The sequence below is a fragment of the Nerophis ophidion genome, linkage group LG26 (assembly GCF_033978795.1).
Source record: "Nerophis ophidion isolate RoL-2023_Sa linkage group LG26, RoL_Noph_v1.0, whole genome shotgun sequence".
NCBI classification, from domain to species: domain Eukaryota; kingdom Metazoa; phylum Chordata; class Actinopteri; order Syngnathiformes; family Syngnathidae; genus Nerophis; species Nerophis ophidion.
The window spans coordinates 5,895,916-5,908,674 of NC_084636.1; the positions used below are offsets into that span (position 1 = coordinate 5,895,916).

General features: G+C 40.9%; 1 protein-coding gene across 1 annotated transcript in view; it reads right to left on the reverse strand.

The window, feature by feature from the left end:
• Positions 1 to 6,040: 6,040 nt before the first annotated feature.
• Positions 6,041 to 12,759, reverse strand: part of crocc2 (ciliary rootlet coiled-coil, rootletin family member 2) — a 134,678-nt gene continuing 127,959 nt past the window's right edge. The window contains exons 32-35 of the mRNA XM_061888423.1: positions 11,648 to 11,830; positions 8,791 to 8,913; positions 6,446 to 6,625; positions 6,041 to 6,368 (exon numbers count right to left, since the gene is read on the reverse strand). Coding sequence (XP_061744407.1) covers positions 6,270 to 6,368; positions 6,446 to 6,625; positions 8,791 to 8,913; positions 11,648 to 11,830 — 585 coding nt within the window. The 3' untranslated portion in view covers positions 6,041 to 6,269. The remainder of the gene's footprint in view (positions 6,369 to 6,445; positions 6,626 to 8,790; positions 8,914 to 11,647; positions 11,831 to 12,759) is intronic.

The window sequence follows — 12,759 nt, forward strand, 5'->3', positions numbered from 1 at the left end:
TAGTTTTGCCTTTTTGGTAGTTTTGTTTTCTTAGCCAAGTTTTGAACCTCTGCTGAGAGCGCCTTTCGTTTGTTCCTTTTTCTTCGAGTTAAGATTAAAATCATGTTTTTACCTTCCGATCCAGTCGCTTTGCACCACGGGAAAACAAATCACACCAAAGTCCATGTCATGACAAAAATATTGCAATATAACAGAAACAGAAAAAATATGAGAAATTGCTCGCAATTTTATAGGTGAGAAAAACACTGCTTTTAGATCTTTTTTTACTGTTTGTCCATAATTGTTTTTTAATCGTAATTATTTACTTCAAGTTATTACAGTATGTCTCTATATACATATTTATTTATTTTAATTTATTTTGTCAAAAGGGGGCCCATTTCAATTTCTTACACACACTTGTTATTTCATATGTTGGCCAAAGGGGGAGCACTTTTAAAACAGTATTATAGTAAAAGTCGTAATTTTCCTCAACACGAGTCACAATTTTACAAGAAGAACGCAACATTTGTGCAATATTACGATAAAAGTTGGAATTTTACGCAATAACAGTTGCAATTTTACGAGAAAAGCTTCAAATTTTGGCAATTTTATGAAAAGAGTCGTCATTTAACTCCACAAAAGTCACGATTTTATAACAAAACTGTAAAATGTTGGCAATATTAAAATAATAATCGGAATTTTATTTGTCACTATTTGACAGGAACAACAAGAACATTTGGCAATACTGTGATACAAGTCTGATTTTTATTTGACAACTGTCGCCTTTTTGTATTAAAAAGTAATAATTTTACATAAAAAAGTAATAATTTTACGAGACAATATTGCAATATTGCAGAAACGGAAAATTGTTCCCAATTTTATCAGAATAAAGTTGACACATTTTATTTTTTGTTTTTAATAGTTTTTTAATCTTCATTGATTGTAGCTGAGATAGGCACCGGCGCCCCCAACGACCCCAAAGGGAATAAGCGGTAGAAAATGGATGGATGGATGGATGTTTACTTCAAGTTATTACAGTGTGTCTCTAAATACATATTCATTTATTTTTTTACATTAATTTTGGCCAAAGGGGGCGCATTTCAATTTCTTACACACACTTGTTATTTCATATGTTGACCAGAAAGGGGATCACTTTTAAAAGCGACACGCAGTTAATTTGAAAAATCTCTCCATTTTGGGACCACCCTCATTTTGTCATCACTTGTTCACACCTCCTCAAATGGAAGCTACTTTTCCTTCTTCATGTCTCAAGAAGGGCGGAAATACAAGAATACACACACACACACACACACACACACACACACACACACACACACACACACACACACACACACACACACACACACGAAGGGAGCGAAGGTCACCATCCTCTCAGACACGACACTAAATCAACAGTTCTTCAGTGGGTAAGCATGTTGTGAAAGGACACACAACCCCCATAGACACACAAAAAAACAGTGTAGCTTTTTATTTGCCACAATGACAAAGTAGACATGTTGGCCATCACTCTCACAGAATCATCCGGGAGTCAGAGTGTGCTGACGTCTACAACAACCACCAATTGGTGCCACCACTAAATGTATAATAAACACATCATGAAATTACCAGCAAAATTAAATCCATCTGATTGCTTCATAATAAATACCATTTGAAATCAACATTTAAACTACCTTAATTACTGGGCAACTGCACGTATTTTGGAATTTTGTGTACCGTAAGAAATCATTATGAAAGACAAGAACACACGTCTTTTTTTTTAGGATTCTAAAGATGATAAGAAAACGCTTGAAACACAATATGTATATATTACATATTATATTACATATATATAATAATATATATAATATACACACTGCAAGTATATATAATGTAGTAACAGACACCTTCATAACAATATGTAATATGTACAATATACACACTGCAAGTATATATATAATGTAATAATAGACACTTTCATAACAACATGTAATATGTACAATATACACACTGCAAGTATATATATAAAATGTAGTAACAGACACCTTCATAACAATATGTAATATGTACAATATACACACTGCAAGTATTTATATAATGTAGCAACAGACACCTTCATAACAATATGTAATATGTACAATATACACACTGCAGGTATATTAATAAAGTAGTAACAGACACCTTCATAACAATATGTAATATGTATAATATACACACTGCAAGTATATATATATTGTAGTAAGAGACACCTTCATAACAATATGTAATATGTATAATATACACACTGCAAGTATATATATATATTGTAGTAGGAGACACCTTCATAACAATATGTAATATGTACAATATACACACTGCAAGTATATATATAATGTAGTAATAGACACTTTCATAACAACATATACTATGTACAATATACACACTGCAAGTATATATATAATGTAGTAACAGACACCTTCATAACAATATGTAATATGTACAATATACACACTGCAAGTATATATATAATGTAGTAATAGACACTTTCATAACAACATATACTATGTACAATATACACACTGCAAGTATATATATAATGTAGTAACAGACACCTTCATAACAATATGTAATATGTACAATATACACACTGCAAGTATATATATATAATGTAGTAACAGACACCTTCATAACAATATGTAATATGTACAATATACACACTGCAAGTATATATATAATGTAGTAAGAGACACCTTCATAACAATATGTAATACGTACAATATACACACTGCAAGTGAATTGTGAATTATATTTACATAGCGCTTTTTCTCTAGTGACTCAAAGCGCTTTACATAGTGAAACCCAATATATAAATGATAATGATAAATGGGTTGTACTTGTATAGCGCTTTTCTACCTTCAAGGTACTCAAAGCGCTTTGACACTACTTCCACATTCACCCATTCACACACACATTCACACACTGATGGAGGGAGCTGCCATGCAAGGCGCCAACCAGCACCCATCAGGAGCAAGGGTGAAGTGTCTTGCTCAGGACACAACGGACGTGACGAGGTTGGTTCTAGGTGGGATTTTGCGCACGGCCACTCTACCACTGCGCCACGCCGTCCCTATATAAGTTACATTCAAACCAGTGTGGGTGGCACTGGGAGCAGGTGGGTAAAGTGTCTTGCCCAAGGACACAACGGCAGTGACTAGGATGGCGTAAGCGGGAATCGAACCTGCAACCCTCAAGTTGCTGGCACGGCCACTCTACCAACCGAGCTAAACCGCTAATAACATGTAATATGTACAATATGCACACTGCAAGTATATATATATATATATATATATATATATATATATATATATATGTATATATATATATATATATATATATATATATATATAAAGTAGTAACAGACACCTTCATAACAATATGTAATATATACAATATACAGACTGCAAGTATATATATATAGATATATATATACACATACACCTTCATAACAATATGTAATATACTGTATACAATATTTACCATATTTTAATAATCTTAATCATTTCCAGGATCGATTTATTTTCTTTATTTCCTTTTCCATAGCAGCAGACTTCAGACTTCTGGCGACAAATGTGTGTTCATATATCCGGAAACAAACATGAGTGTTTCTCGAATCACGGCAGACTTGGTAACAGACAACGAAGGAGAATATTTTTGGAGACATGAGGATTTACAACCTTACCAATTTTGAACCTGAATATACTGAGGATGAACTACCGCTAATAGAAGTGAGCACAAAGGAAGAGTACAAGCATACAAAAGCCGGGAGAGTGGGATAAACGCAATTTTGAGGCTATAAATACGGAATTTGGAGACAAGCTATTTTGACATAAATGGATTGCTTAACCAAAATCAACAGGAAGCGTCCCCTGCCAGCTGGACCAAACAGACTACTGTCCATGGAGTGAGTCACGTTAATATCAATTTGTACGTCATGTGTGTTAGTACAACTACAGTACATATGTTGTCTGGCTAGCTGAGTACCAACAAAACGTGAAATAATACTTTACCGATACTGTATTATGATTTTTCATGTTTTTCAGATTGGTGTTCTACCACAGTGTTGTGTATTACAAACTAACTTGACGTAAAAGCTAGCTTTTACACCTAATACCGAAGCACGCTGGTGTGTGAGTACGCCACAAACAATAGTTCCTCAGTGTTCACTCTTACAAAACCAACGTCGCTACAGATTGGTTAATATACAGGTCACACACTTTTTGGATGCATTTTTAAAGTGATTTTAGAGGTAGAATAGATCGCTAACATTAGCTGCACTGCTAACCACCAAGAACGAGGCAATTTTTATATGTTAGAATTAAAAAAAAAAAGTTTTGTCTTTTTGTCTCTCATACTGATTGTGAACAACAGGCACATTTCCACAAAAAAGTGCAGTTTCCCTTTTAAACATTGGATTTTTTTCTGCCTGCCCGTGCTCGCTAAAATTAGACTACTATAACACATAATCATTTAAATCTTTCAGAATATTGTGTTTTTGTTGACATATTTGTCTTTATCACAACTATACTTAATGGTGTAAAACACCAAATTTAAGATTAATCGAGATTCGTATTTGTAATTATTCTTAATAGATTAAAAAAATCAAAAATAATTTTCTATTTCATAATCCGTCCTGTCCAGCCACTTAGACAAATCATATCTTAGATGTAAATATGATTTATATCTACTGTACACATTTATTTTAGAACAGAGAAGTGTTGGATACTTCTTTTATTGCCTTATTTTTATTTGACTTTATTAAATGTTAGGATTTTTTAAATTTTTTTTTTTTTAACAAAACCAGTTTTATTTGAAGTAATATTGACATTTATAATAGCTTTTTACCCATTTTATAGAACAATGTAGTTCATTTTAGAACTGGCATCAAATGGATTTTGAATGGAGAATCGATTCTGAATCGAATCGTTTCCCCAAAAATCGAATCGAATCATGTGATGCCCTTCAGAATAATTATTTCCAAGTTGTCCCAAAACTTTGTGTTGCATTGAGTTCAGTTCGCCCTGCGAGAGGACAAAAGCTGTCCTTGATCCTACCAAACAAAAGGCTCGTAAAACTCCCACGGTGTAGGATGGGGAGCGACATGAGGGTGTCGGTTTCTTTTAGGTATTGTAATCCACAGGAAGATTTTATCTTTACCCAAGATCTACAAAGCGAAGAGGAGGCAGGGCCCCTTTTCTTTGAACTGTTTTGCAACAAAGCCGATGGCTGTTTACGACCCCCCCTCCCTTGGAAACAGCCGTTGCCATGTAATCAGGGAAAGTCCAAATAAAAGAAGAGGCGTACAATCTTTCATCAGAGCGTGGGACGCGTTTTTTTCTCTCAATTGAGCTAAATTGAATTCTGTCTAGGGCTTCACGGTGGCAGAGGGGTTAGTGCGTCTGCCTCACAATACGAAGGTCCTGCAGTCCTGGGTTCAAATCCTGGCTCGGGATCTTTCTGTGTGGAGTTTGCATGTTCTCCCCGTGAATGCGTGGGTTCCCTCCGGGTACTCCGGCTTCCTCCCACTTCCAAAGACATGCACCTGGGGATAGGTTGATTGGCAACACTAAATTGGCCCTAGTGTGTGAATGTTGTCTGTCTATCTGTGTTGGCCCTGCGATGAGGTGGCGACTTATCCAGGGTGTACCCTGCCTTCCGCCCGATTGTAGCTGAGATAGGCGCCAGCGCCCCCCGCGACCCCGAAAGGGAATAAGCGGTAGGAAATGGATGGATGGATGGAATTCTGTCTATTCATTACTCGGGCTTAACATAATGTTAGTTTATATCTACAATCAAGTCTTCTAGTTCAGTGGTCCCCAACCACCGGGCCGCGGCCTGTTTGGTACCGGGCCGCAGAAGAATTTTTTATTAATTAAAAAAAAATAAAACTTTTTTTTGATTAAATCAACATAAAAAACACAATATACACTTACAATTACAACCACAAAAACCTCCCTTTTTCATGACAAAGAAAAAAAAAAGCATCTATTTACCATATACATATATATAAAATACTTGACTTGGTGAATTCTAGCTGTAAATATACTCCTCCCCTCTTAAACACGCCCCCAACCTCCCGAAATCGGAGGTCTCAAGGTTGGCAAGTAAAGACTGCTCCCCAGTTTGTGCGACAGAAGAAATCCTAAAAAATTTTTTGCACATCCTGTCCGCTCATAAACCAAACGTGTTGTTTTGGTGGCGTGTTCCCCGGATGAGGTGTTAGTGTGCCCTGCAGGGAGGCTGCCAGGTTGACGGCGCTACATACTTGAGTGCACGCCGGGCCGCAGCATCTGTTTGACGTGAGCCCGTCGCCGCCGCAGAGTCTCCTGGTCCAGCTGCTCCTTGAGGCTGGACACCTACGCAGGAGCAAGGAGCGAAAACGTGGGACACAAAGCCGCGTGACCACACCCAGGACTCGGACCGCTGCAGGTACCTGATCCTCCAGACATCTCACCCTCTGGCGGTGGGCCCGCTCCCTGCTCTGCAGCGCCTGCTCGGCCTGCAGCTGAGCGCCGCGAAGACACGCCGTCTCGGCATCCAGCTCCTGGTGGTGGCGGACAGTGACCTCTAGGAGGCGCTGTGTGTGAGTGTGCTCCAGCTGGCTGATACGGGCCTGTGCACACACAAGTCACGACATCAGTTTTAGGCCAGGGGTGTCCAAAGTTTTGGACAATTGGCCGAAAGCCAACCAAGTACAAACCCCGTTTCCATATGAGTTAGGGAATTGTCCATCCATTTTCTGCCGCTTATTCCCGTTCGGGGTCGCGGGGGGCGCTGGCGCCTATCTCAGCTACAATCGGGCGGAAGGCGGGGTACACCCTGGACAAGTCGCCACCTCATCGCAGGGCCAACACAGATAGACAAACAACATTCACACTCACATTCACACACTAGGGCCAATTTAATGTTGCCAATCAACCTATCCCCAGGTGCATGTCTTTGGAAGTGGGAGGAAGCCGGAGTACCCGGAGGGAACCCACGCATTCACGGGGAGAACATGCAAACTCCACACAGAAAGATCCCGAGCCTGGATTTGAACCCAGGACTGCAGGACCTTCGTATTGTGAGTTAGGGAATTGTGTTAGATGTAAATATAAACAGAATACAATGATTTGCAAATCATTTTCAAGCCATATTCAGTTGAATATGCTACAAAGACAACATATTTGATGTTCAAACTCATGAACATTTTTTTGTTGTTGCAAATAATCATTAACTTTAGAATTTGATGCCAGCAACACGTGACAAAGAAGTTGGGAAAGGTGGCAATAAATACTGATAAAGTTGAGGAATGCTCATCAAACACTTATTTGGAACATCCCACGGGTGTGCAGGCTAATTGGGAACAGGTGGATGCCATGATTGGGTATAAAAACAGCTTCCCAAAAAATGCTCAGTCTTTCACAAGAAAGGATGGGGCGAGGTACACCCCTTTGTCCACAACTGCGTGAGCAAATAGTCAAACAGTTTAAGAACAACGTTTCTCAAAGTGCAATTGCAAGACATTTAGGGATTTCAACATCTACGGCCCATAATATCATCACAAAGGTTCAGAGAATCTGGAGAAATCACGCCACGTAAGCGACATGGCCGGAAACTAACATTGAATGACCGTGACCTTCAACTGTATCAAAAACCGACATCAATCTCTAAAGGATATCACCACATGGGCTCAGGAACACTTCAGAAAACCACTGTCACTAAATACAGTTTGTCGCTACATCTGTAAGTGCAAGTTACAGCTCTTCTATGCAAAGCGAAAGCCATTTATCAACAACATCCAGAAACGCCGCCGGCTTCTCTGGGCCCGAGATCTTCTAAGATGGACTGATGCAAAGTGGAAAAGTGTTCTGTGGTCTGACGAGCCCACATTTCAAATTTTTGGGGGAAATATTCGACATCGTCTCATCCAGACCAAAGGGGAAGCAAACCATCCAGACTGTTATCGACGCAAAGTTGAAAAGCCAGCATCTGTGATGGTATGGGGGTGCATTAGTGCCCAAGGCATGGGTAACTTACACATCTGTGAAGGCACCATTAATGCTGAAAGGTACATACAACATATGCTGCCATCTAAGCGCCATCTTTTTCATGGACGCCCCTGCTTATTTCAGCAAAACAATGCCAAGCTATATTGTGCATGTGTTACAACAGCGTGGCTTTGTAAAAAAAAGAATGTGGGTATTTTCCTTGCCCGCTTGCAGTCCAGACCTGTCTCCCATCAGAAATGTGTGGCGCATTATGAAGCGTAAAATATGACAGCAGAGACCCCGGACTGTTGAAGGACTGAAGCTCTACATAAAACAAGAATGGGAAAGAATTCCACTTTCAAAGCTTCAACAATTAGTTTCCTCAGTTCCCAAACGTTTATTGAGTGTTGTTCAAAGAAAAGGTGATGTAACACAGTGGTGAACATGCCCTTTCCCAACTACTTTGGCACGTGTTGCAGCCATGAAATTCTAAGTTAATTATTAGTTTGAACATCAAATATGTTGTCTTTGTAGCATATTCAACTGAATATGGGTTGAAAAGGATTTGCAAATCATTGTATTCCATTTATATTTACATCTAACACAATTTCCCAACTCATATGGAAACGGGGTTTGTAGTCTCCATAACGTGCTGGAGTAGAAAGTTCATTCCTTCGCTGTGTAAGCACGATAAAATAGAATTTTATAGTTGTATTGACTTAGCTGCAGCTATTTTGGGGTCAGTGCATCTGCCCTCCTTTCATCATTTCACTTTGGGAGGAACCGACTCAAGCGGTTCAGGCCTGACCTGCAGCGCCGTCACCTGGTCCTGCCTCTCCGCCAGCTGGCGCTCCATCCCGGCCAGCGCCTGGCCCGCCACTTCCGTCCTCAGACTCTCCGCCTCCCGCGCCTTCAGACTGTCCGCCTCCGCCTGACAACACATCATGGAGCGCAAATCGGGTGATGACAACAACATTCATCTCTTTCATGCACCATTTCAGTGTGTGTGTGTGTGTGTGTGTGTGTGTGTGTGGACTGCAAATATCCTCATGATCATGTCCAATAACAATATTACATACACATGTACATCATCACACATACAGTCCCGGTCAAAAGTGTACATCAATCAATCAATCAATGTTTACTTATATAGCCCTAAATCACTAGTGTCTCAAAGGGCTGCACAAACCACCCCGACATCCTCGGTAGGCCCACATAAGGGCAAGGAAAACTCACACCCAGTGGGACATCGGTGACAATGATGACTATGAGAACCTTGGAGAGGAGGAAAGCAATGGATGTCGAGCGGGTCTAACATGATACTGTGAAAGTTCAATCCACAATGGATCCAACACAGTCGCGAGAGTCCAGTCCAAAGCGGGTCCAACTCAGCAGCGAGAGTCCCGTTCACAGCGGAGCCAGCAGGAAACCATCCCAAGCGGAGGCGGATCAGCAGCGCAGAGATGTCCCCAGCCGATACACAGGCAAGCAGTACATGGCCACCGGATCGGACCGGACCCCCTCCACAGGGGAGAGTGGGACATAGAAGAAAAAGAAAAGAAACAGCAGATCAACTGGTCTAAAGAACATCATGTCATGGCTGTCTTAAAAAAAACTCTTATTTTTTGACCCAACCTCCAGGCTGATCATTTTATGTTGTCCTGAAGAATTTGGAGGTAATCCTCCTTTTTTCATTGTCCCATTTAAAGGGGAACATTATCAGCAGACCTATGTAAGCGTCAATATATCCCTTGATGGTGCAGAAAAAAGACCATAGGTTTTTTTAACCAATTTACAAACTCTAAATGGGTGAATTTTGGCGAATTGAACGCCTTTCTGTTTATCGCTCTGGAGGCGATGACGTCAGAATGTGACGTCGCCGAGGTAACACACCCACCATTTTCATTTTCAACACATTGCAAACACCGGGTCTCAGCTCTGTTATTTTCCGTGTTTTTGACTATTTTTTGGAACCTTGGAGACATCATGCCTCGACGGTGTGTTGTCGGAGGGAGTAACAACACTAACAGGGAGGGATTCAAGTTGATGCGAAAGTGTCTGCCGCCAGACCCCATTAAATGCGCCAAAGTGTCTCCACATTTTACCAGCGACGACAGACATGGCACAGAGATGTCTGATCTTTCCTGTGATAAAATGGCAACCAAGGTGATCAAAAAGGTGAACCAAAGAACGAAATTCCTGTACAGAATCTCCTCTGTGGTCAACAAAAGCACCATGAGGATTCTAGCGGGAACGCTCATTCAACCCTTCTTCGATTACGCTTGCACCTCCTGGTACCCCAGCACCTTCAAAACCCTCAAATCTAGACTCCAAACATCCCAGAATAAGCTAGTCCGGTTACTTTTAGACCTCCACCCCAGATCACACCTCAATCCAACCCACTTCTCCAAAGTGGGCTGGCTCAGGGTGGAGGACAGAGTAAAACAACTTGCACTGAGCCTAGTCTATAAAATCCGCTACACCTACTTGATACCGAAGTACATGTCAAACTACTTCCTTAACGTAAATGACCGCCATAACCACAACACCAGGGGGAGCTCCACAAACCACGTTAAACCCAGATTCCGATCTAACAAAGGTCTTAACTCATTCTCTTTCTATGCCACATCAATGTGGAATGCACTCCCAACAGGTATAAAAGTAAGTGCATCTCTATATTCCTTCAAAACCGCTCTAAAACAACACCTCCAGGCAACTTCAACACTTTACTAATACCCTCCTCCATTCACATCCCATCTCCCCGGATTATAAACAACTCAAATGTACTTCCAATGTGTATACTTGTTCTTATGCTATCTGAACTCACTATGTTCTCTGCTGGCTGTACATATCCTACTAAATAAGACCTACACTGTTTCAATGTCCACATTTCTCTGTTGATGCAATTGTTGATGACTGAAGTTCTGATATCAACCAAAGCTCCTCATCCCACCCCCCGGATTGTAAATAATGTAAATAATTCAATGTACATACTATGATGCTTAACTTGTGTGATGACTGTATTATGCTGATAGTATATATTTGTACCATGAATTGATTAACGTGGACCCCGACTTAAACAAGTTGAAAAACTTATTCGGGTGTTACCATTTAGTGGTCAATTGTACAGAATATGTACTGAACTGTGCAATCTACTAATAAAAGTATCAATCAATCAATTAATCAATGTATGGATAAACTGCAGATGCATTTGCAACCATAAAGTCAACGAAATCACAAAGGTGAGTTTTGTTGATGTGGACTTATGTGCTAATCAGACATATATTGTTGCGGCGTGACTGCCCACATCTGAGGTCCTCTCCAAGGTTTCTCAGTCAGCAATGTCACTGGCGTCCCACTGGATATGAATTCTCCCTGCCCACTGGGTGTGAGTTTTCCTTGCCCTTTTGTGGGTTCTTCCGAGGATGTCGTAGTCGTAATGGTTTGTGCAGTCCTTTGAGACATTTGTGATTTGGGGCTATATAAATAAACATTGATTGATTGACTTCTCTGGCCTTATATGCAATGCAAAACATGTTTTCTCTTTACCCAAATCCCGGTTTTCTCTGAATTTCCATAGTAGTTATTATTATTATTATGATGATGACTCCATGAGATGGCAAAGGAGCATCAAAGGGTTAATAGGACGTCCCGGGTGCTCTCACCTTCTCCAGCATCTTCCTGAGGGCACTTTTGTCTTTTCCCAGCCGCGCCAGCGCTTTCTCCACGTTGGCCTTCTCCTGCTGCATCTTGTGCAGAGAACCTTGGAGATGTTCCACTTTGCTCTCCAGCTGATCGGCGCTCTCCCGCGCCGTGGCCTCCGCCTCCTCTTGCCGCAACTTCAGACTCTGCGGCGGTAAAACGTCGAGCTCATGGGTACAATTGTTGGGGAGCACATTTGGCATTTTGACGTACAAGGTAATCAGCCTTAGGTAGATACGATACATACACATGTGAGAGATAATTTAAGGGGACACCTTTTGTCAAAAATGATTTACGAGGGGTCAAAGGTCAATGATTAATGGGGGTCAAAGGTCAAATGTCAAAGCTCAAGGTCAAAGGTCAAGTGGGTGTGGCTTACCCCGGAAGAGGGTGGAGTTAAGATCTGAAGTGGGAGTGGTTTAACCAGGAAGAGGGTGGAGTTAAGACCTGAGGTGGGAGCGGTTAGACCAGGAAGAGGGTGGAGTTTTAACCAGGAAGAGGGTGGAGTTAAGACCTGAAGAGGCAGTGATTTAACCAGGAAGAGGGTGGAGTTTTAACCAGAAAGATGGTGGAGTTTTAACCAGGAAGAGGGTGGGTTTAAGACCTGAAGAGGGAGTGATTTAACCAGGAAGAGGGTGGGTTTAAGACCTGTGGAGGGATTGGTTAAGAGGGTACAAAGGAGGGTTCAGGTTGAGGTCAGTTTTTAAGGAAGCTTGAGAATGTCATCTGATCAGCGTCTGACCAGCCATTTGACAGTTTAAATGTTTACGATCGTCTCACACCGAAGCTTGAGAATGTCATCTGATCAGCATCTGACCAGCCATTTGACAGTTTAAATGTTTACGATCGTTTGAAACAACTTCCAGACTTCACGAAAACATATTTAAACGATTGGGAGGAACTAATTAGGTTAAGGTTAACCATATGTTTGACCCTGCTTCGATGTATTGATGGCTGGGAATGTTACGTGGGAAGATGTGCACACACAAACGCACACACACACACACGCACGCACACACAAACACACGCAGAGGGGGGTACAAAAGGGTGGTGTAAGGCTTAGTCGTTATTTGGA